Source organism: Hyla sarda, chromosome 4, assembly GCF_029499605.1.
Source record: "Hyla sarda isolate aHylSar1 chromosome 4, aHylSar1.hap1, whole genome shotgun sequence".
NCBI lineage: Eukaryota > Metazoa > Chordata > Amphibia > Anura > Hylidae > Hyla > Hyla sarda.
The window spans coordinates 390,531,441-390,556,301 of NC_079192.1; the positions used below are offsets into that span (position 1 = coordinate 390,531,441).

Below are 24,861 nucleotides of genomic sequence, written 5' to 3' on the forward strand. Positions count from 1 at the left end.
CGCCAGTGAAACCACACCCATTTTTCCTACTAAAAACGCCCTTTGGTGCACACATCACAAAAAGCATGCGTGCTGGCGAAAACTTGCATAGTAAATGTGGCATGCGCAGAATCGCCAATCTAAAGGGCCGATGTTTGCATATTGACAGGTGTTCAGGTCTTGATAAATTCCCCTTACACTCTCAATGTACTTTATAAAACAAAACAAAAAAAGTTTTAAATGTTTTATTTGTGTTTAAAAAAACTGCTACTAGGTGTCTCCCTACTTGTCCAATGCACATTTCCCCCTATCTCTTGCACAAATCAGGAAATGCAGTCTGGAGTGCTGAGGGGGGGGGGGGGTGTGCAGCCTTAGCCAATCATAGCTGTCACGATGCCGGCTGGCAGGTAGTGGATCCTCTGTGCCAGAGAGGGATTGGCGTGGACCGTGCTAGTGGACCGGTTCTAAGCCACTACTGGTTTTCACCAGAGCCCGCCGCAAAGCGGGATGGTCTTGCTGCGGCGGTAGTGACCAGGTCGTATCCACTAGCAACGGCTCACCTCTCTGGCTGCTGAAGATAGGCGCGGTACAAGGGAGTAGGCAAAAGCAAGGTCGGACGTAGCAGAAGGTCGGGGCAGGCAGCAAGGATCGTAGTCAGGGGCAACGGCAGAAGGTCTGGAAACACAGGCAAGGAACACACAAGGAACGCTTTCACTGGCACTAAGGCAACAAGATCCGGCGAGGGAGTGAAGGGGAAGTGAGGTGATATAGGGAAGTGCACAGGTGAAAACACTAATTGGAACCACTGCGCCAATCAGCGGCGCAGTGGCCCTTTAAATCGCAGAGACCCGGCGCGCGCGCGCCCTAGGGAGCGGGGCCGCGCGCGCCGGGACAGAACAGACGGAGAGCGAGTCAGGTAGGGGAGCCGGGGTGCGCATCGCGAGCGGGCGCTACCCGCATCGCGAATCGCATCCCGGCTGGCAGCGGAATCGCAGCGCCCCGGGTCAGAGGACGTGACCGGAGCGCTGCCGCGGGGAGAGTGAAGCGAGCGCTCCGGGGAGGAGCGGGGACCCGGAGCGCTCGGCGTAACAGTACCCCCCCCCTTGGGTCTCCCCCTCTTCTTAGAGCCTGAGAACCTGAGGAGCAGACTTTTGTCTAGGATGTTGTCCTCAGGTTCCCAGGATCTCTCTTCAGGACCACAACCCTCCCAGTCCACTAAAAAAAAATTTTTCCCTCTGACCTTTTTGGCAGCTAAAATTTCTTTGACCGAGAAGATGTCCGAGGAGCCGAAAACAGGAGTGGGAGGAACAGACTTGGGAGAAAAACGGTTGAGGATGAGTGGTTTGAGAAGAGAGACGTGAAAGGCATTAGGGATACGAAGAGAGGGAGGAAGAAGAAGTTTATAAGAGACAGGATTAATTTGACACAAAATTTTGAAAGGACCAAGATAGCGTGGTCCCAACTTGTAGCTAGGGACACGGAAGCGGACATATTTAGCGGAGAGCCATACCTTGTCTCCAGGGGAAAAAACGGGGGGAGCTCTTCTTTTCTTATCCGCAAACTTCTTCATGCGTGATGAAGCCTGTAAGAGAGAATTTTGGGTCTCTCTCCATATGATGGAAAGGTCACGAGAAATTTCATCCACAGCGGGCAGACCAGAGGGCAAGGGAGTAGGGAGGGGGGGAAGAGGGTGACGGCCGTACACCACGAAAAATGGGGATTTGGAGGAAGACTCAGAGACCCTGAAGTTATACGAGAATTCGGCCCATGGGAGGAGATCTGCCCAGTCATCCTGGCGGGAGGAAACAAAATGTCGCAAATAATCACCCAAGATCTGGTTAATCCTTTCTACTTGTCCATTGGACTGGGGATGATATGCAGAAGAAAAATTTAATTTAATCTTGAGTTGTTTACAGAGAGCCCTCCAGAATTTAGACACGAATTGGACGCCTCTATCCGAGACAATCTGCGTAGGCAATCCGTGAAGACGAAAAATGTGTACAAAAAATTGTTTAGCCAACTGAGGCGCAGAAGGAAGACCAGGAAGAGGGATGAAATGTGCCATTTTGGAGAATCGATCAACGACCACCCAAATAACAGTGTTGCCACGGGAAGGGGGTAAATCAGTAATAAAATCCATACCAATCAGAGACCAAGGCTGTTCGGGGACAGGCAGAGGATGAAGAAAACCAGCGGGCTTCTGGCGAGGAGTCTTATCCCGGGCACAGATAGTGCAGGCTCGCACAAAGTCCACAACATCCGTCTCCAGAGTCGGCCACCAATAGAAGCGGGAGATGAGTTGCACAGATTTCTTGATACCCGCATGACCTGCGAGATGGGAGGAGTGACCCCATTTGAGGATTCCGAGGCGTTGGCGAGGAGAAACAAAGGTCTTTCCTGGAGGAGTCTGCCTGATGGAGGCAGGAGAAGTGGAGATCAGGCAGTCAGGTGGAATGATGTGTTGCGGAGAGAGTTCAACTTCTGAGGCATCCGAGGAACGAGAGAGAGCATCGGCCCTAATGTTCTTATCGGCAGGACGAAAGTGAATCTCAAAATTAAATCGGGCAAAGAACAGAGACCACCGGGCCTGGCGAGGATTCAGCCGTTGGGCAGACTGGAGGTAGGAGAGGTTCTTGTGGTCGGTGTAGATAATAACAGGAGAACTTGATCCCTCCAGCAGATGCCTCCATTCCTCAAGTGCTAATTTAATGGCTAGAAGCTCTCGATCCCCGATGGAGTAGTTCCTCTCCGCTGGAGAGAAGGTCCTAGAGAAAAAACCACAAGTGACAGCATGCCCGGAAGAATTTTTTTGTAGAAGAACAGCTCCAGCTCCCACTGAGGAGGCATCAACCTCCAATAGGAAGGGTTTGGAAGGGTCAGGTCTGGAGAGGACGGGAGCCGAAGAAAAGGCAGACTTGAGTCGTTTAAAGGCGTCTTCTGCTTGAGGAGGCCAGGACTTGGGATCAGCATTTTTTTTGGTTAAAGCCACGATAGGAGCCACAATGGTAGAAAAATGTGGAATAAATTGCCTGTAATAATTGGCGAACCCCAAAAAGCGTTGGATAGCACGGAGTCCGGAGGGGCGTGGCCAATCTAAGACGGCAGAGAGTTTGTCTGGATCCATCTGTAGTCCCTGGCCAGAGACCAAATATCCTAGAAAAGGAAGAGATTGGCATTCAAACAGACATTTCTCAATTTTGGCATAGAGTTGGTTGTCACGAAGTCTCTGAAGAACCATACGGACATGCTGGCGGTGTTCTTCTAGATTGGCAGAAAAAATTAGGATATCGTCCAGATATACAACAACACAGGAGTATAACAGATCACGAAAAATTTCATTGACAAAGTCTTGGAAGACGGCAGGGGCGTTGCACAGTCCAAAGGGCATGACCAGATACTCAAAGTGTCCATCTCTGGTGTTAAATGCCGTTTTCCACTCGTCCCCCTCTCTGATGCGGATGAGGTTATAGGCGCCTCTTAAGTCCAATTTAGTGAAGATGTGGGCACCTTGGAGGCGATCAAAGAGTTCAGAGATGAGGGGTAAGGGGTAGCGGTTCTTAACCGTGATTTTATTAAGACCGCGGTAGTCAATGCAAGGACGTAGGGAGCCATCCTTTTTGGACACAAAGAAAAATCCGGCTCCGGCAGGAGAGGAGGATTTACGGATAAAGCCCTTTTTTAGATTCTCCTGGACGTATTCGGACATGGCAAGAGTCTCTGGGGCAGAGAGAGGATAAATTCTGCCCCGGGGTGGAGTAGTGCCCGGGAGGAGGTCGATAGGGCAATCATAAGGCCTGTGAGGAGGTAGAGTCTCAGCTTGTTTTTTGCAGAAAACATCCGCGAAGTCCATATAGGCCTTAGGGAGACCGGTTACTGGAGGAACCACAGAGTTACGGCAAGGGTTACTGGGAACCGGTTTTAGACAGTTCTTGGAACAAGAGGACCCCCAACTCTTGATCTCCCCAGTGGACCAATCCAGGGTAGGGGAATGAAGTTGAAGCCAGGGAAGTCCAAGGAGAATTTCCGAGGTGCAATTGGGGAGGACCAAAAGTTCAATCCTCTCATGATGAGATCCGATGCTCATAAGAAGGGGCTCCGTGCGGAAACGTATGGTACAGTCCAATCTTTCATTATTTACACAATTGATGTAGAGGGGTCTGGCGAGACTGGTCACCGGGATGTTGAACCTGTTGACGAGAGAGGCCAAAATAAAATTTCCTGCAGATCCAGAGTCCAAGAAGGCCACTGTAGAGAAGGAGAAGGCAGAGGCAGACATCCGCACAGGCACAGTAAGACGTGGAGAAGCTGAGTAGACATCAAGGACTGTCTCACCTTTGTGCGGAGTCAGCGTACGTCTTTCCAGGCGGGGAGGACGGATAGGACAATCTCTCAGGAAGTGTTCGGTACTAGCACAGTACAGGCAGAGGTTCTCCATACGGCGTCGTGTCCTCTCTTGAGGTGTCAGGCGAGACCGGTCGACCTGCATAGCCTCCACGGCGGGAGGCACAGGAACAGATTGCAGGGGACCAGAGGAGAGAGGAGCCGAGGAGAAGAAACGCCTCGTGCGAACAGAGTCCATATCTTGGCGGAGTTCCTGACGCCTTTCGGAAAAACGCATGTCAATGCGAGTGGCTAGGTGAATAAGTTCATGTAGATTAGCAGGAATTTCTCGTGCGGCCAGAACATCTTTAATGTTGCTGGATAGGCCTTTTTTGAAGGTCGCGCAGAGGGCCTCATTATTCCAGGACAATTCTGAAGCAAGAGTACGGAATTGTACGGCATACTCGCCAACGGAAGAATTACCCTGGACCAGGTTCAACAGGGCAGTCTCAGCAGAAGAGGCTCGGGCAGGTTCCTCAAAGACACTTCGGATTTCCGAGAAGAAGGAGTGTACAGAGGCAGTGACGGGGTCATTGCGGTCCCAGAGCGGTGTGGCCCATGACAGGGCTTTTCCGGACAGAAGGCTGACTACGAAAGCCACCTTAGACCTTTCAGTGGGAAACAGGTCCGACATCATCTCCAGATGCAGGGAACATTGGGAAAGAAAGCCACGGCAAAACTTAGAGTCCCCATCAAATTTATCCGGCAAGGATAAGCGTATCCCAGGAGCGGCCACTCGCTGCGGAGGAGGTGCAGGAGCTGGCGGAGGAGATGACTGCTGAAGCTGTGGTAGTAACTGTTGTAGCATAACGGTCAGTTGAGACAGCTGTTGGCCTTGTTGCGCTATCTGTTGTGACTGCTGGGCGACCACCGTGGTGAGGTCAGCGACAACTGGCAGAGGAACTTCAGCGGGATCCATGGCCGGATCTACTGTCACGATGCCGGCTGGCAGGTAGTGGATCCTCTGTGCCAGAGAGGGATTGGCGTGGACCGTGCTAGTGGACCGGTTCTAAGCCACTACTGGTTTTCACCAGAGCCCGCCGCAAAGCGGGATGGTCTTGCTGCGGCGGTAGTGACCAGGTCGTATCCACTAGCAACGGCTCACCTCTCTGGCTGCTGAAGATAGGTGCGGTACAAGGGAGTAGGCAAAAGCAAGGTCGGACGTAGCAGAAGGTCGGGGCAGGCAGCAAGGATCGTAGTCAGGGGCAACGGCAGAAGGTCTGGAAACACAGGCAAGGAACACACAAGGAACGCTTTCACTGGCACTAAGGCAACAAGATCCGGCGAGGGAGTGAAGGGGAAGTGAGGTGATATAGGGAAGTGCACAGGTGAAAACACTAATTGGAACCACTGCGCCAATCAGCGGCGCAGTGGCCCTTTAAATCGCAGAGACCCGGCGCGCGCGCGCCCTAGGGAGCGGGGCCGCGCGCGCCGGGACAGAACAGACGGAGAGCGAGTCAGGTAGGGGAGCCGGGGTGCGCATCGCGAGCGGGCGCTACCCGCATCGCGAATCGCATCCCGGCTGGCAGCGGAATCGCAGCGCCCCGGGTCAGAGGACGTGACCGGAGCGCTGCCGCGGGGAGAGTGAAGCGAGCGCTCCGGGGAGGAGCGGGGACCCGGAGCGCTCGGCGTAACAATAGCTCATCTCACACTGGACTGCTCTGGGCTGTGTGTAGCAGATTGAGGGAGGAAGTTCTCCCCTGTATGGCTTCAGATGATGTCACGCCTGCTGGGGAATGCCCATTCCCAGTCTGTGAATCTGATTGAGCAGAAAATACAGAGCAATATCAAGGTAGAAAACTAAAAAATAATAAAAATAAAGGCAGGGGGTGGTTTATAATGATGGGGCAGTGACCTGGGAGGATTATAAAATTTAACAAGATCATGAGAGGTTCTTTTTAATGTGTTGTTTATTATAGAACCTTTGCAGATGGCAAAAATATTTATGAACATAAGTTTGTGGCGAGCAGTTTAAACTAATCTCTCTTTCTCTCCAGGCCTCCGTCATGAGGGAATTTACCGTAAAAATGGCGCCAAATCTCGGATAAAGCTTCTTATGGATGAATTTCGCAAAGATGCTCGAAATGTTAAATTGCGCATCAGTGATAACTTCATTGAAGATGTCACCGATGTCCTGAAGAGGTTCTTCAGAGAGTTGGATGATCCCATTTTTACAACAGAACTTCACCCCCAGTGGAAAGAGGCCGCAGGTAATGTACAACCCCATAAAACTGCTGAAAAATTGGCATATTACAGCAGGGGTTTATAAACAGGCTATGAACACGCTTTGTATGGTACATACAAAAACATATTAAAAACACTTTTTCTATAGGTCTTCATTTTAAAAACTTTGCTCAGTTTCTCTTTTACAGCTGCTTTATTCTTCAAAAATAATGCTGGTTGTTGTGTCCTGTTCACAGTGAGATAGGTCAGAAGCAATCTCACAATCTTAGTCTTCAGCCCAATCTGCTTAGAAGACCATTCAGGAGAGATAAGGGCTGGAGACAGAGACGACAAGCTACTTCTGATTATTTCACTGCAAGCAGGACACTGCGGGCAGCACTATATACCGTAATAATAAAAGGCTGCAGAAGAGAAACTAAGCTAAATTTTTCAAAAACACCTATGGAAAAAATGCATTTTTTACCGTAAAGTTAAAAAAAGCAAGAATAGAAATAAAATGCGTTCAGATATATCCTTATCCTGGGCTGAAGCTCAAAACATGTCAGTCCTATTGACTTTGTAGCATGTTGTATATTGTTTGTTTTATTTATATGAAAAAATACAAAAGTTACATACGTTTTTTTTCTGTGGATCTGCCATGATGAACTGTATATTTCAGTGGTTTCCAATCTGTGGACCTGTGGTCTCCAGCTGGTTCAAAACTACAACTCTCAGCATGCCCGGACAGCCAACGGCTGTCCGGGCATGCTGGGAGTTTTAGTTTTGCAACATGTAAATGTTCATATTGATTGGTTCTGATCCAGTTGGTTCTGCATCAGAATGTTCTGATTTTGGCTAATATTCTTCTACATAAATTCTAAATAAAAAAAATAAAAACATTAGGGATGGCGGCTGCAAGGTCACATGGTCTGATTTATTGCAGATCTCCAGTTTTCTATACCTGCGGTTGCGGAGCCTTTGTTAAAGCTTTGCTTGATTTATCTTCCCGGTAATCATTTTGCAATTCACCATAAAAGTGAAGTACGGCTCAGTAAGCCATGAAATTAGAAGAGCAGAGTACTTGACTTGTCCGCCCTCTTACTCATTCCACTCGTATTAAATTCATTTTATGTTTCTTCATTTATTTTGTTTGTTTTTTTTAGCTCCGTGTTTACCTATGTGCCTCGCGGCATTTCAAGAGGCCAAAGGGATATTCGGTTGCCCTATCTGTAAAAGTCACCCGAAGCTTGTGTGTATTGAAGTACACGGCACGAAGCGTGACTGTCATACACAGACGCCTTTCGCGTAGACTTTAGTGTTTGTTGAGGTTGTGATCATAGACACTGAATGGCATAATATATATTTGCCGTGTCATGCATATATATTTCCCCTATGCTGTTACTTACCAAATCCCAGTATACGGAAACCAATATTATGAGAATACCACAAGTAGACTAATTGTAATTATAGTAACAAATATACTGTGACCAAACAATACAACCACACAAATTACCCCTACAATTACCAAAACATTCCCCCCATACAGTGCCTTTATAGTGTTTAGCCCCTATGTGCCCTCATATAGTTGTTAGTTCCCCTTCTGTGCCCCCATATAGCATTAGGCCCCCTCTGTGCCCCCCATATAGTATTGAGCCCCTTCTGTGAACCCATATAAAGTTAGGCCCCTTCTGTGCCCTCATATAGTGTTAGGCCCCTCTGTGCCCCCATATGGTGTTATGCCACTTCTGTGCCCCATATAGTAAAAGGCCCCTCTGTGCCCCTGTATAGTATTAGGGCCTCTCCGTGCCTCCTTATAGTATTTGGCACCTTCTGGTTTTCCCATATAGTGTTAGGCCCCTTCTGTGCCCCCATATAGTGTTAAGCCCCTCTGTGCCCCATATAGTATTTGGCCAGTTCTGCTTCTCCATATAGTGTTAGGCCCCTCTTTGCTCCAATATAGTGTTAGGCCCCTCTGTGCTCCTATATAGTATTAGGCCCCTTCTGTGCTGCAATGTAGTGTTAGGCCCCTCTGTGCTCCTATATAGTATTAGGCCCCTTCTGTGCTCCCATATAGTGTTATGCCCCTCTCTGCCCCTATATAGTATTAGGCCCCTTCTGTTCCCCCCCATAAAATGTTAGGTCTCACTGTGCCCCCATATAGTATTAAGCCCCTCTCTGTGCCCTCATATAGTATTTGGGCCCCTCCATGCCCCCATATAGTATAAGGACCTCTCTGTGCCCTCATATAGTATTAGGCCCCCTCTGTGCCCTCATATAGTATTAGGCCCCCTCTGTGCCCCCATATAGTATTAGGCCCCCTCTGTGCCCCCATATAGTTTTAAGCCCCATTTGTGCCCCATATAGTATTAGACCTCTTTTTGCTCCCATGTAGTAGTTAGGCCCCTCCATATGTCCCCATATAGTAAATAGGTCCCTCCATGTGCCCCCATATAGCATAACTATATAGGGGGTCACACAATGCTCTTCTTGCTTCCACCACATGAGTGTTTTGTTTACGGGATTTGTTCTTTATATTTTTTTCTTTATGAATATTTACCTTAATATTTGTTACCCATTTTCCAGTATTAGAACCTCAATTTAAGACCAATTTTTTTTTTTTTTTTTTTTTACAGAACACAAAGAAAAGGCAAAGAGATTGGAAAAATACATGGAGTTGATAAACCATCTTCCAAAAGTCAACCGAGCCACCCTGGTCGCACTTATTGGTCACCTCTATCGGTAAGGGACTGTACGTATATCGGCCCTTGCTCTCTGTACCTGATTTACCCTTTTTATTTTATTCACTTCTCTTACATATCTTACAGGGTCCAGAAATGTGCAGATTTAAACCAGATGTGCACCAAGAACCTGGCGCTGTTATTTGCTCCCAGCTTATTTCAGACTGAGGGGAAAGGAGAACATGAGGTCAAGATCATGGAGGATTTGATCGACAACTATGCCAGTGTCTTCTCTGTAAGTGGAGTCTTCTGTTTTTTCACTTATTGGCCCTCATTTACTATTGCAAACCAGACATGTTTTGACAGGTTGTGCGCCAGAATTGAAAAAACCCAGACTAGTCTCCATTTTGCTAAGAAAACCAGTGGCCGCCGGAAAAAGGGGGCGTGGTCTCCAAAAAGGGGCGTGTTCCCGGCATTTTCACAAAAACCCAACATATTTACTAAGGTTTCCACAGAAAATGTGGTGGATTTGAGCTGAGGAAAACCCTACAAATCAGATGGGAGCAAACGGAGCGGGGGAACCCCTGGCGTAGAGGCGCCTTGACGGGGGTTTTAGTGGCCCTCCCAGATGTTAGTAAGGGTTAATGTGGTTAGAGGTATATTTCAAGGGAATGGGGGTTAAAGGGTTAAATGGCTGCTGCTCCTTTAAGGGACAGTAGCAGGTGGCTCGAGAGTGGGGTGAAAGAGAGGTCATCTGGAAGGGAGGGGGAGGAGTGTATATAGGGGGGTGCCCCAGGGGGGGAGGGTACTCACCAGTCGGCGTGTAGAAGCGAGAAGAAGGTCCCGCCCGCCCGCCCGCCCTCTTTTAAACGCTTGGTGGGTGGGATTCTGATAAGGGGGAGGCATGTGAAAGGGTCCCGGGGGAGTTAGTAGTTTGAAAGATAAATGTTTGAGATGGTTCAATTGGGCCTCCTGGTGGTGGTTCTGGGCATCAGGAGTTCGAGGGATTGTGCAGAAGGTTACCGGGGTGCCCCTGGGCCAGGGGCTCGCGGCCAGGGGTAAGAAGCGTGTTGCACAAATCCGGTTGGGGGAGGGGAGTGCCCTCCAGTTTGGTTATGTTTATATGTAAATATTCAAATGTTATTTATTGGTTTGTTAAATAAATGGGCCACACGGCCCAATTTTCCCACAGCAGGTGTCAGTGTCTTTTCTATTGGGAGAAGGGGTTGTTACTTGGTTAAGAGTGGGTTAGAGAGGAAGGGATGTATCTAAAATCCCATCCAGTCATGTAAAAAAAGCAAAATGTAGGGAAAGTGGAAAATGTAGGGAAACCTTAGTAAATACCGTGGAAAATAAATTGTAGGGAATTAAAACCCACAAAGAAAACTACACAACCCTCTTAGTAAATGAGGGCCATTGAGTGTTTGTGTCTGCTTGTTAATAAATGTATGTGCAGTATGTTTTTCTGCCACCTAAGAAAACATACATTTAGTAGCTGAAGCAATTACAGATTTTAGTTGAAGCAAATATTATAAAATTTACCCTGACATTGAGATTTCTTTAATTCTCTTCAAGATTGACGAAGAACAAGTGACGCAGATGGACTTAGAGAACAGTCTCATCACTACGTGGAAAGACGTCCAGGTAAAGAGCAGTAGACTCCGCCACATCTGACTTCTAATAATATTTTCTCTATTCTGCTAAGTTGTCAAATGCATAAGGTATAATTAAAGGGGCATTCCGGGCAAAAACATCTCATCCCCTATCCAAAGGATAGGGGATAAGATGTCTGATCGCGGGGGTCCCGCTGCTGGAGCCCCCCGTGAATCTCCTTGCAGCACCCACATTCTATGCGGGGCTGCATCTCCAGTTTCGGAAACCTCCGGGTTTCCGGGAACTGGAGATGTGACATAACGCCACGCCCCCTTGTGACGCCAGATCACCTTCATTAATGTCTGTGAATGGAGGGGGTGTGGCATGACATCACAAGGGGGCGTGGTGTTATGTCGCGCCCCTCCCATAGACATGAATGGAGGGGGCGTGGTGTTATGTCATGTCTCCAGTCCCAGAAACACAGAGGTTTCCGTAACTGGAGACGCAGCCCCGCATAGAATGCGGGTGCTGCAGGGAAATCGAGGGGGGTCCCAGCAGCGGGCCCCCCGCGATCAGATATCTTATCCCCTATCCTTGGATAGGGTATAAGATGTTTTTGCCCAGAATACCCCTTTAACCCCTTAAGGACATAGGGCGTATCCATACGCCCCCGTTTCCAAGTCCTTAAGGACCGAGGGCGTATGGATACGCCCTGAGCATTTCCGTCCCCCACCGCTAGCCGGAGGGGAGCCGGAGCCGGATGCCTGCTGAAATCGTTCAGTAGGCATCCCAGCATATCGCCCAGGGGGGTCATTATGTCCCCCCATGTCGGCGATTGCCGCAGATGAATTGTCCACTGAATTGTCCAGCGATCTGCGGCGGATTCCGGGTCAATCGGGTCTCCAGTGACCCGATGACCCGGAATTACTGGCTGATCGGGGCCGTCAGAGACGGCCCCGAACAGCCAGAGCCTGCAGGAGTGAGGTGGCACTGGTGCCACCTCACGATCGCCCTGATTCGTCGGCCGGATTACCGGACGACCAATCAGGGCGCCTGCTGCGGGTGTCACTCCCGCAACCCGCTCCGCCCCTCTTCCGGAGGACGTGAGCGGGTGCGGGAAGACGACCCCGGGTGCTGGGGACCCCGATCCCCGGCGTCCCTGTTGGGATCGGGGCCCCAGGAGCGACGGCGGCGGCGGCGAGGGACAGTCCTGTGTGGATCGTTGGAGGTGAGTGACAGCCTCCTGCTGTTGCTTAGCAACAGCTCCCAGCATGCAACAAGGGCATGCTGGGAGCTGTAGTTATGCAACAGCAGGAGGCAGACCACCACAACTCCCAGCATGCCCTTATGGGCATGCTGGGACTTGTAGTTTTGCAACAGCTGGAGGCACATTCTTTCTATGGAAAAGTGTACCTTCAGCTGTTGTGTAACTACAACTCCCAGCTTGCACAATCAGCTAAAGTGCATGCTGGGAGTTGTAGTGGTGCATCTGGTGGTTGCATAACTACAACTCCCAGCATGCCCGTTGGCTGTCGGTGACTGCTGAGAGTTGTAGTTTTGCAACAGCTGAAGGCACACTGAGTTAAGTAGTAAACCAGTGTGTCTCCAGCTGTTGCATAACTACAATCCCCAGCATCCCCAGCCAATGTAGTATGCCTCCGGCTGTTGCATAACTACAAGACCCAGCATGCCCTTCCGCTGTCCGTACATGCTGGGGGTTGTAGCTTTTGCAACAGCTGAAGGCACACTGGTTGCAAAACACTGAGTTTGTTACCAAACTCGGTGTTTCACAACCTGTGTGTCTCCAGCTGTTGCAAAACTACAACTCCCAGCATGCACTGATAGACCGTCCATGCTGGGAGTTGTAGTTTTGCAACAGCTGGATGTTCCCCCCCCCCCCCCCCCAATGTGAATGTACAGGGTACACTCACATGGGCGGAGGATTACAGTAAGTATCCGGCTGCAAGTTTGAGCTGCAGCAAATTTTCTGCTGCAGCTCAAACTGCCAGCGAGAAACTACTGTGAACCCCCGCCCGTGCGACTGTACCCTAAAAACACTACACTACACTAACACAAAATAAAAAGTAAAAAACACTACATATACACATACCCCTACACAGCCCCCCTCCCCTCCCCAATAAAAATGAAAAACGTCTGGTACGCCACTGTTTCCAGAACGGAGCCTCCAGCTGTTGCAAAACAACTACTCCCAGTATTGCCAGATAGCCACTGACCGTCCAGGCATGCTGGGAGTTTTACAACAGCTGGAGGCCCCCTGTTTGGGAATCACTGGCGTAGAATACCCCTATGTCCACCCCTATGCAAGTCCCTAATTTAGGCCTCAAATGCGCATGGCGCTCTCACTTTGGAGCCCTGTCGTATTTCAAGGCAACAGTTTAGGGACACATATGGGGTATCGCCGTACTCGGGGGAATATTTTCTGCTATTACCCTTTTTAAAAATGTAAAATTTTTGGGAAAACAGGCATTTTAGGTAAAAAGAATTTTTTTTTTTTTACATATACAAAAGTCATGAAACACCTGTGGGGTATAAAGGTTCACTTAACCCCTTGTTACGTTCCCTGAGGGGTCTAGTTTCCAAAATGGTATGCCATGTGTTTTTTTTTTTGCTGTCCTGGCACCATAGGGGCTTCCTAAATGCGGCATGCCCCCATAGCAAAATTTGCTTTCAAAAAGCCAAATGTGACTCCTTCTCTTCTGAGACCTGTAGTGCGCCAGCAGAGCACTTTTCACCCCCATATGGGGTGTTTTCTGAATCGGGAGAAATTGGGCTTCAAATTTTGGGGGGTATTTTCTGCTATTACCCTTTTTAAAAATGTAAAATTTTTGAGAAACCAAGCATTTTAGGTAAAAAAAAAATAATTTTTTTTACATATGCAAAAGTCGTGAAACACCTGTGGGGTATTAAGGTTCACTTTACCCCTTGTTACGTTCCCTGAGGGGTCTAGTTTCCAAAATGGTATGCCATGTGTGTATTTTTGCTGTCCTGGCACCATAGGGGCTTCCTAAATGCGGCATGCCCCCAGAGCAAAATTTGCTTTCAAAAAGCCAAATGTGACTCCTTCTCTTCTGAGACCTGTAGTGCGCCAGCAGAGCAATTTTCACCCCCATATGGGGTGTTTTCTGAATCGGGAGAAATTGGGCTTCAAATTTTGGGGGGTATTTTCTGCTATTACACTTTTTAAAAATGTAAAATTTTTGGGAAATCAAGCATTTTAGGTAAAAAAAATAATTTTTTTTACATATGCAAAAGTCGTGAAACACCTGTGGGGTATTAAGGTTCACTTTACCCCTTGTTACGTTCCCTGAGGGGTCTAGTTTCCAAAATGATATGCCATGTGTGTTTTTTTGCTGTCCTGGCACCATAGGGGCTTCCTAAAGGTGACATGCCCCCCAAAAACCATTTGTCGCTCCTTCCCTTCTGAGCCCTCTACTGCGCCCGCCGAACAATTAACATAGACATATGAGGTATGTGCTTACTCGAGAGAAATTGGGTTTCAAATACAAGTAAAAATTTTCTCCTTTTTACCCCTTGCAAAAATTCAAAAATTGGGTCTACAAGAACATGCGAGTGTAAAAAATGAAGATTTTGAATTTTCTCCTTCACTTTGCTGCTATTCCTGTGAAACACCTAAAGGGTTAATACACTTACTGAATGTCATTTTGAATACTTTGGGGGGTGTAGTTTTTATAATGGGGTCTTTTATGGGGTATTTCTAATATGAAGACCCTTCAAATCCACTTCAAACCTGAACTGGTCCATGAAAAATAGCGAGTTTGAAAATTTTGTGAAAAATTTCAAAATTGCTGCTGAACTTTGAAGCCCTCTGGTGTCTTCCAAAAGTAAAAACTCATAAATTTTATGATGCAAACATAAAGTAGACATATTGTATATGTGAACCCAAAAAAAATTATTTTGAATATCCATTTTCCTTACAAGCAGAGAGCTTCAAAGTTAGAAAAATGCAAAATTTTCATTTTTTTCATCAAATTTGGGGATTTTTCACCAAGAAAGGATGCAAGTTACCATAAAATTTTACCACTAAGTTAAAGTAGAATATGTCACGAAAAAACAATCTCGGAATCAGAATGATAACTAAAAGCATTCCAGAGTTATTAATGTTTAAAGTGACAGTGGTCAGAATCGCAAAAAACGCTCCGGTCCTTAAGGTGAAAAAGGGCTCGGTCCTTAAGGGGTTAATACCAACCTTGCTTTAACAGAGTGAGACAGAAAGCTCAGCTCTTGTTTTCTTCTCCACAGCTGTCACAAGCCGGAGATCTTATTATAGAGGTTTACCTGGAAAAGAAGGTCCAAGATTGTTGCTTCACCTTGAAGGTCAGTAATAGTCATAATTCGCTATTCGTGGTGTTTGTATATTGTCCTTTTTATGTTCCTCCCTGGGCCAACCTTAGGTGGGTGGGACCTGCAAAATGAGGTGCACTGTTTCTGACGGCCTAGCCACCTAAATCTGCAAAGTGGTGTCCTACCTGTATGTGGTGAGCCACGATGAATGGCGGGACCACGGGGTGTAGTGGTGTATGTGGATGGGGCAGATGGTATTAACCCCAGGGGCAAGGTGTTATTAACCCCTAATGTTCGTGACGCCAGAGGGGTTGTTGGGTATCGGGAACCACCCAAACGATATCTCCGCTATCCCAATAGCTAAGCAATGAAATGAGAGTCCACGACCAGGTTATGGTTTAACGAGGGCTTTACTGAGGTCAGACAGTTGTTATAGTCTCTACAGCTCGGCCAGAATCCCAAAGAGGTGGCCAGAAACACAGAAAGACCTCGCAGCTTGCTGGGACCAATTAGACTTGTAATAGACTGTAGATTCTTGACTTTAGGCTTGACTAGACTGTAGATACTGACAGCAGACATAGACTTGACTTACTGGAAGTAACTGTAGATTTGAGGCCAGGTAGCTGGACACTAGCACTGAGACATCTGGTCTCCACTGTTCCTCAGCAAGAGTGATGGTAAAAGAACCAAAAGAGCCAAAAAAGAGTTATTGCAGCACCTCCCTTCCTTTTATAGGGGGCTGTACTAGAAGCCCATAGATCAAGCTGTGGGTCATGTGTTAAAGGGGTTATCCAGGCAAAACCTTTTTTTATATATATCAACTGGCTCCGGAAAGTTAAACAGATTTGTAAATTACTTCTATAAAAAAATCTTAATCCTTCCAATAGTTATTAGCTTCTGAAGTTTTCTATTTAACTGCCCAATGATGATGTCACGTCCCGAAAGCTGTGCATGATGGGAGAATATCCCCATAGGAACTGCACAGCTCCCGGGACGTGAGTCATCAGAGAGCAGTTAAACAGAAAACAACAACTCAACTTCAGAAGCTAATAACTATTGGAAGGATTAAGATTTTTTAATAGAAGTTAATCTGTTTAACTTTCCAGAGCCAGTTGATATATAAAAAAAAGTTTTGGCCTGGAATACCCCTTTAAGCTGGTGCTCTCTGGGTAACATGTGATAACATCATGTGAACATATCATGTAACATCTCACAGGTCCTTTAGACAATTACATTAGTCCTCCAAAGGTCCTTTATACTGTCTATACATTAGTATATTGACTATATACCTATTACAATAAATAACATTAAAGTAACAGCAGGGGAGACACTGCAGGGAAGCCCCCAGGTCACTGAGGGACTCAACCTGACAGGGCCTAAGTGTAGTACTGGGACATTACATGTACCTGGAGGCTTAATTCAAAAACCTTTGTTAATATAAAACAATTTTATAATGTGAGTGATTAAAGTGCTTATACTGTAATTCTTAGTCTTTACAAATCTAGCAATTAGGGTGCCGTTTATGGGAGCGATGAAGATACCCAAGTACAGCACTCGGGTGTCTCTGGGATTCCATAGTGCATAGAGCTCATGCCATCTGCAGCTGGGAGAGCGAGACCTCGTTCTGGAGGTCCTAGAGACCAACCCCCCCCCCCCCCCCCTCCAATGAATGATGCTTATTATCCCCTATACTGTGGATAGAGGATGAGTTTTTTTTGGTAAGGAGTACTGTGGGGAGAGGAAGCAGCATAGTATCCATGCTATTTCGGTCCAGGTGGCTGCAAAGAAAAAGCTACTTATACTGATTTTAAAGTGTCCCAGTCCTTTAAAAAATAAAATAAACTTTCTCTATCGGCTCCATTGGGGGACACAGACAGTGGGTGTATCTTGCTGTCTCTATGAGGTGTGACACTATGGTGATAAAAAAAAAGTCAGCTCCTCCCAGCAGGATATACCCGCCTTCAGGCTCTGAGCTAGTCAGTTTAAGCTTAGTGTCTGAAGGAGGTGGACGTGGTCTGGATTGCTCCAGACCAGGTCTTCTGATTTTTTGTTTTCCTAGTTAGGGACGTGTTAGTTTTTTATTCCTTTTCTTTTCTGTTTTCAGGTGGGGACTCAGGGACTGTGGTTCCCCGTTTCCCCATTGCGAGTAAGGGGGCACAGACATTGCGTATATGCGGTGTTAACCCCCCCTCGCCAACGGTCAGCGCTTGGGTTGGTACCTCATGGGTCCGGGTCCCCCTATTTCTCTGCTCGCCTCGCTCGCGCATAGCAGCCAGGCGTGATGCAGGTAACTAAAGCTGACTGAAGACTTCACTGAAGACTCCATTAGGTAAGTTCTTCTGACTGAGGTAAGTACTTTCCCCTTTTTTCTCCATAGGTACGGACTCGCAGCCTCTGGAGACCCCCTGTTTTGACCCACCTTCAGGTTTTGGGGCTGGCTTACAGGGGCTACACTTTATTTTTGGGGGAGCAGTGGCACCTGAAGGGACATATTATATGGGGCACTTCACTTATGTGTGTGTGTGCTTGGTGCGACTCGTCCATAGCACCTTATTCCCGGCACTTCACTTATGTGTGTGTGTGCGTGTACTTCGTCCACAGCGCCTTATATGCGGCCGTCAGCCGCGGCGCTGTCCCGGGCAGGGCGCTCTCAGCGCCGGCTTACTTTCACTTTGCCGGCAGCGCTGCTATGAGCCGGGCACTTCTGCGCCGGCTTACTTCTTTTCTCCGGCAGTCTCTGCCGGCGTTTGGCCGCCCGCTCTATTCCCCCGAGCGCACAAGCGGCTGACAGGTGCGCTCGTGACAAGGAGCGGGCGCCATGACAGTTCTCTTCGGCCGGTCTTTAGCTCCGCCCACAGGGCTGGGAGCGTCTCAGAGGCGCGAAGCAGCCTCCAATCAGCACCGTGGGCGTGATTTTCAGTAGGAAGGGGTCAGTTACTTAGTGCCTTGCTTCAGGCACACCCCTCTCTTCCTATTGGCTGGCCTGTTTCTCTCTCTCTAGCTGCACAGAGCGAGTTTTCCTCACTGCAGCTGACAGGGGACACAGACTAGGGTGAGAAAGTTCCTATCTCCCTCTTTTTCCCACATTATGTCCGTACCCAGAGCTGTTCCTCCCTCTAAACAGAGACCTGGAACTTCAGTGACTTACTATCTCTGTAAGCACTGTAATACCAAGATGTCTGGCTCTGCTGAGCCCACTTGCCCTGCCTACTCCACTTCTCCCCCAGACCCCCTGGTACTCCCTGATGCCCCTTCGGTCCTGGTGGATTCAGCCGCTCCACCAGCCTGGGTTTCTTCCCTGTCCCAGTATATGGCTGACTTGACCCAAGTCTTCCACTCGGTGGCTGAGGCCTCCCGGGAAGTGGTGTCCGCCTTGAAGGGATCTTCCCTGCGCAGAGACCTCTGGAAGGGCACGCTCCTCATCTCCACATACTTCACGCTCTCACAAGCGTCCTAGGGGTGCCTCGTCTGACTCTTCCAATGAGTTTTCAGATAGACGTGAGCTTTCCCCTCGTGGGTCCCGCCCCCCCTGTCATCTGGACACAAACATCGCTCCACCAGAGGACGTTCTCCGAGTCGCCGCTCTGCCACCCCAGAGCCGCGTACCCGGTCTGGGTCGCCCCCCTCCAGGACTGCCTCTACTCATTCTCATTCCCCTGGTGAACTGGTGGACGAGGCTTCCGAGCCGGCATCTGACTCAGAGGACCGCCCGGACTCTTTGGTGACAGCCCTAAGAGACACCTTTCACTTAGAGGACCCAGGATCTTCGGAGGTCAATCCAGGACTATCCTTTCATCGTGCTAAGCCAGCACCTCAGAAGTTCAGCTCTCATGCTGACTTTGACGACATTCTGGAAACCGCATGGAAACATCCAGACAAGAGGTTCCCGGGAATCAAGACAATTCAAGAACGTTATCCATTTGACAAAGTCTTTGTCACTAAGGTGGTTTCCCCTCCCTCAGTAGATCCACCAATTTCCCGGATCTCTAAGGGGATTATACTGCCTCTGGCAGATGCCGCTGCCTTCAAGCATCCCACGGACAAGAAGGTAGAATCCTTAGCGAAGTTTGCCACTGAAGCTGCTGGCTCTTCTCTTCTTCCCATCTTCGCCTCAACATGGTTGTCCATGGGCCTGTCAGAGTGGTGCCAAAAGCTCCATCAGGATATCTTAACGGGATCCCCCCCGGGGGATCTATCCGCTCTGGCTCTCCAATGCTCTAAAGCTGGGGATTTTCTGTGCGCAGCTTCCATGCAGGCAGCCCGTTGTTCTGCCTTTGCTGTGGGTCACCTAGCGGCTCTCCGCCGCTCTATGTGGCTTAAAGCTTGTAATGTGGATGCCGCTTCCAAAAGGTCTCTGACTGAGCTTCCCTTTACGGGTGGCCGTCTTTTTGGCAAACGCCTTGATGAGATTATCTCCGAGGCAACAGGAGTTAAGAGTTCCTTGTTACCTCAAAATAAGACTCTCCCTACTTCCCAAAGGAGGTCCTTCTCCTTCGGTCCTTTCGGACCTCTGGCTCCAACAAAGGGTCCGGGCAGGAGCCTTCGCGGGACAAGAAGGCTCCCTCGTTCCGGACTCGCCCGTCTTGGAAGTCGGACTCCAACCGGTCCGGCCGTTTTGCGGCCAAATTGGGCAACTGCAAGCCCACTTCTGCATGAAGTGAGGCCCCCACCCGCGGTTTCTTCTCGGGTGGGAGGTAGTCTCTTGCTTTTCCGAGACATTTGGACCTCTCACATTCAAGACTCTTGGGTCAGGGACGTGGTGTCCAACGGTTACCAGATCGAATTTGCATCCCTTCCGAGGGATCGCTTTTTTCACTCCCGGGCCCCCCGGTCTCCTCCTCTGGCGAAGCAGTTTCGAGCGGCTCTCCAGTCTCTGCTTCTCCAGGGGGTTATTGTTCCCGTTCCTCCAGGGGAACGGTTTTGGGGTTTCTATTCAAATCTTTTTGAAGTCCCCAAGAAGGACGGTTCTGTGCGCCCAATTTTGGACCTCAAGCGTTTCAACCATCATCTTCTCATCCGCCACTTCCGAATAGAATCTCTACGTTCGGTGGTGGCGTCCCTGGAACAAGGGGAGTTCCTTTCATCGGTGGACATCAAGGATGCCTACCTCCATGTGCCAATATTTCCGGGCCATCATCGTTACCTCCGCTTTGCGGTTCCGGAGGGGCACTTTCAATTTGTAGCCATCCCCTTCAGTCTAGCCACGGCTCCTCGGGTTTTTACAAAGGTCCTTGCGCCGGTGATGGGCCTGTTACGGTCGAGAGGAATCTCGGTGATACCCTATCTGGACGACCTTCTCATCAAGGCTCCATTCGGACCCAAGTATCAGTCACCATCCGCACTTGTATGGAAGTCCTGGGTCGGATAGTGGCAACTATGGAGGCCGTACCTTTTGCCCAGTTTCATTACCGCCCCCTTCAACTGGCGATTCTCTCCCGATGGAACAGGTCTCCCCTGTCCCCCGATCGTCAGATAGTTCTCCCTCGCAGGGTCCGTCAGTCTCTGCTCTGGTGGCTCCGCTCCCCCCTTCTTCTCTTAGGGCGGTCGTTTCTTCCCCTTCACTGGCAGGTTGTTACAACGGATGCCAGCCTGTCGGGGATTGGACGGTTCAGGGACTCTGGTCTCCCCAGGAGACAGTTCTTCCGACAAACATATTGGAATTACGGGCGATTCTTCTTTGTCTTCTTCATTGGGAGTCCCATCTTCAGTCCCGTCCTGTCCGCGTTCAGTCAGACAATGCCACGGCCGTGGCATACATAAATCGTCAGGGCGGCACTCGCAGCTCAGCAGCCATGGCCGAGGTGACCAAGATTCTCTCCTGGGCGGAGAGCAAGGTTCCGGCCATTTGGCGATTCACATCCCGGGGGTGCTCAACTGGGAAGCGGACTTCCTCAGTCGGTCCTCACCCGACCCCGGCGAGTGGTCTCTACATGCAGAGGTCTTCGCGCAACTCTGCGACCTCTGGGGCATTCCGGACGTTGACCTCTTCGCGTCCCAGCACAATCGGAAGATCCTTCCGTTTGTGTCCAAGTCCCGGGACCCTCAGGCTCTGGACGCCCTAGTGATTCGCCCTACCCTATCTGTTCCCTCCTCTTCCTCTCCTTCCCAGGGTGCTGAGGAAGCTCAAGGCAGAGGACGTCCCCGCCATTCTGGTAGCTCCAGATTGGCCCCGAAGGTCGTGGTACGCCAACGTAGTCAGGCTCCTGGACGACACTCCACTACGCCTTCCGCTCCATCCGGACCTGCACTCTCAGGGTCCTCTTTGCCACCCCAATTTACAGTCGCAGCATTTGACGGCGTGGCGGTTGAGACCGCGGTTTTGAGGGCCCGCGGGTTCTCTTCCCAAGTCATTCGCATCATGCTCAAGGCTCGTAAGCCCTCCTCCGCACGGATTTACCACCGTACTTGGAGGTCTTATTTTCGTTGGTGTGAAGCACAGGACTTCTCCCCGATGACCTTCTCTGTTCCCCGTCTTCTCTCCTTTTTGCAGTCGGGGTTGGAACTGGGGTTGTCTCTCAGTTCCCTTAAGGGTCAGGTTTCGGCCCTTACTGTTCTTTTCCAGCGGCCCCTGGCTTCTAATCCTCATGTCCGGACCTTCCTGCAAGGAGTGGCGCACGTTGTTCCTCCTTATCGGTCACCCTCTCCTCCTTGGAACTTGAATTTTGTTCTGGGTGCCCTCCAGGGTGCACCCTTTGAGCCCCTTAGAGAGGTGTCTCTCCGCCTCCTTTCTTGGAAAGTGGCGTTTCTGGTGGCTATCACCTCCATCCGGAGGGTGTCTGAATTGGCAGCCCTTTCCTGTCGTTCTCCGTTTCTGGTGATCCACCAGGACAAGGTTGTTTTCCGGCCAGACCCTTCCTTTTTACCTAAGGTGGTCTCGGCCTTTCATCTCAATGAGGATATTGTCCTCCCATCATTTTGCCCTGCTCCTTCTCATCCTAGGGAGCGCTTACTTCACAAGCTGGATGTGGTTCGGGCTGTTCGGTCTTATCTCTCCATCACTTCTTCGTTTCGTCAATGTGATTCCTTTTTCGTCCTTACGGAAGGTAGTCGCAAGGGACAACCTGCTTCCAAGGCCACCATTTCCAGGTGGATTCGGTCCGCCATTTCGGAAGCCTATCGCTTTAAGGGGAAGATTCCTCCTTTAAGGGTTGTGGCTGATTCCACACGTTCTGTTGGGGCATCCTGGGCTCTCCAGAATAGAGCCTCGGCCTCACAGATTTGCAAGGCGGCTACCTGGTCGTCTTTGCACACCTTCTCGAGGTTTTACCGGGTTCATACTTGGCTGATGCTAACCTGGGGCGTAAGGTGTTGCAGGCGGCAGTGCAGGCGGCAGTGGTTCGTCTGCCTGATAACTTATCTGCCCACCCAAGGGACGGCTTTGGTACGTCCCACTGTCTGTGTCCCCCAATGGAGCCGATAGAGAAAAGGAGATTTTTTAACACTTACCGTAAAATCTCTTTCTTGAAGGATCCATTGGGGGACACAGCTCCCGCCCTTTTTGGGTTTTTCCTTGGTTCTTTGTCCGAGGGTGTGTTCAGTTATGTTTTTTCTTCTGGTTCTCAGACAGTTTTGGGTTTTTCCTTGACCTATTGGTCTCCTCCTATTGCTCTGGAACTTAAACTGACTAGCTCAGAGTCTGAAGGCGGGTGTATCCTGCTGGGAGGAGCTGACATTTTTTTTCATCACCATAGTGTCACACCTCCTAGAGACAGCAAGATACACCCTCTGTCTGTGTCCCCCAATGGATCCTTCGAGAAAGAGATTTTACGGTAAGTGTTAAAAAAATCTCCTTTTTGTCACAGGCAGTTCTCCAGCTGTGTTTCGATGCAGCAATGTTATATTGAATGTCATATTAGGATCATGTGGTCATTGCCTTACAAACTTTCACAGAAAGAAGTCACGCTCTTAAAGGGGTATTCCAGGAAAATCCTTTTTTTTATTTTTTTATATCAACTGGCTCCAGAAAGTTAAACAGATTTGTAAATTACTTCTATTAAAAAATCTTAATCCTTTCAATAATTATCAGCTGCTGGGGTTGAGTTATTTTCTGTCTGGCAACAATGCTCTCTGCTGACATCTCTGCTTGTCTCGGGAACTGCACAGAGTAGAAGAGGCAGTTCCTGAGACACGTGTCATCAGAGAGCACTTAGACAGAAAAGAACAACTCAACTTCAGCAGCTCATAAGTACTGAAAGGATTAATATGTTTTAATAGAAGTCATTTACAAATCTGTTTAACTTTCTGGAGCCAGTTGATTTTTTTCCTGGATAACACCTTTAAAGTATCATTCGTGTTTAGGTTTCGCCGGTTATGACTGCAGAAGTGCTCACCAATCAAGTCCTGGATATGTGGAATATTCCAGCCAGTATGGACATCTGGTTGACCTTTGAAGTCTTCGAAAATGGAGAACTGGGTAAGTGATAAAAGGGTCCATATTTATTCAGTTTCATTGGGATCACATAAAACTATCCAATAACTTTATCCTCCCCTTTCGCTTAATTTTCATAGGCTACTTGAAGCTTCTACCTTACTTTCCTCCTGTAAAAATTGCGTAGTAAGAAATTGATATTAAGTGAAGCTTGGGGTGTAGCCATGGGTAGTGCAGAGGCGGCAGTCAAACTCAGGAGGGAGGAAATAGTTCCCTATAACACATAACAGTGGTCTCTAAACGGTGGCCTTCCAGATGTTGCAAAACTACAACTCCCATCATGCCCGGAGTTTTGCATGCAGCAACATTTTCAATGTGTGAACACAGCCTTAGCCTCCCATAGAGATAGCAGATGGAACTGGGAGTGATGGGTAGGGATCTAAGAGCTAGTAGGAAAGTTCTGGTAGGTGAATTTAGGACTGACATCCTGTTTTAACAAATTAATCATTGGAGAGTCAGACTGGTGGTCACATGACTCAGTTACAGTAAAGAAATGCATGGATGCAATTGTGCTGGAATAAAACAGATGGGACTGTAGGACTAGTGATAGTGAGTGTACACCACCCCCTTTAGATCCTGCACTAGGCATTATATAGTGTATCAGCTTTGTATGGGGTGACGCTTTAGCTCATTGGTTTCCAGACTGTGCAAAACTACAACTCCCAGCATGCCCGGACAGCCAATGGCTGTCCGGGCATGCTGGGAGTTGTAGTTTTGCCACGCCTTGAAGTTCACAGTTTGGAGACCACTGCTACATAAGAAGACACCGGCACTATTAAAGGGGTACTCTGGTGGAAAACTTTTTTTTTTCATTTAAATCAACTGGTGCCAGAAAGTTAAACAGATTTGTAAATTACTTCTATCAAAAAAATCTTAATCCTTCCAGTACTTATTAGCTGCTGAATACTACAAAGGAAATTATTTTCTTTTTGGAACACAGTGCTCTCTGCTGACATCACCAGCACAGTGCTCTCTGCTGACATCTCTGTCCATTTTAGGAACTGTCCAGAGCAGCATATGTTTGCTATGGGGATTTTCTCCTACTCTGGACAGTTCTTATAATGGACAGAGATGTCAGCAGAGAGCACTGTGCTCGGGATTCAGCAGAGAGCTCTGTGTTCAAAAAAGAAAAGAATTTCCTCTGTAGTACTCAGCTGCTAATAAGTACTGGAAGGATTTAGATTATTTAATAGAAGTAATTTACAAATCTGTTTAACTTTCTGGCACCAGTCGATTTAAAAAAAAAAAAAAATAACGTTTTCCATCGCAGTACCCCTTTAATTGGCCCATAGTAGGTGTGGGCGCTGTTACACATTC

At 48.6% G+C, this 24,861-nt stretch overlaps 1 protein-coding gene across 8 annotated transcripts in view; it reads left to right on the forward strand.

The window, feature by feature from the left end:
- The window catches only part of ARAP3 (ArfGAP with RhoGAP domain, ankyrin repeat and PH domain 3), a 188,496-nt gene that overhangs the window by 136,790 nt on the left and 26,845 nt on the right, over positions 1-24,861 (forward strand). For all 8 annotated transcript variants that reach the window (XM_056517061.1, XM_056517069.1, XM_056517065.1 and 5 more), the window contains exons 21-26: positions 6,357-6,569; positions 9,156-9,261; positions 9,348-9,495; positions 10,776-10,844; positions 15,075-15,149; positions 23,415-23,529. In XM_056517061.1, coding sequence (XP_056373036.1) covers positions 6,357-6,569; positions 9,156-9,261; positions 9,348-9,495; positions 10,776-10,844; positions 15,075-15,149; positions 23,415-23,529 — 726 coding nt within the window. The remainder of the gene's footprint in view (positions 1-6,356; positions 6,570-9,155; positions 9,262-9,347; positions 9,496-10,775; positions 10,845-15,074; positions 15,150-23,414; positions 23,530-24,861) is intronic.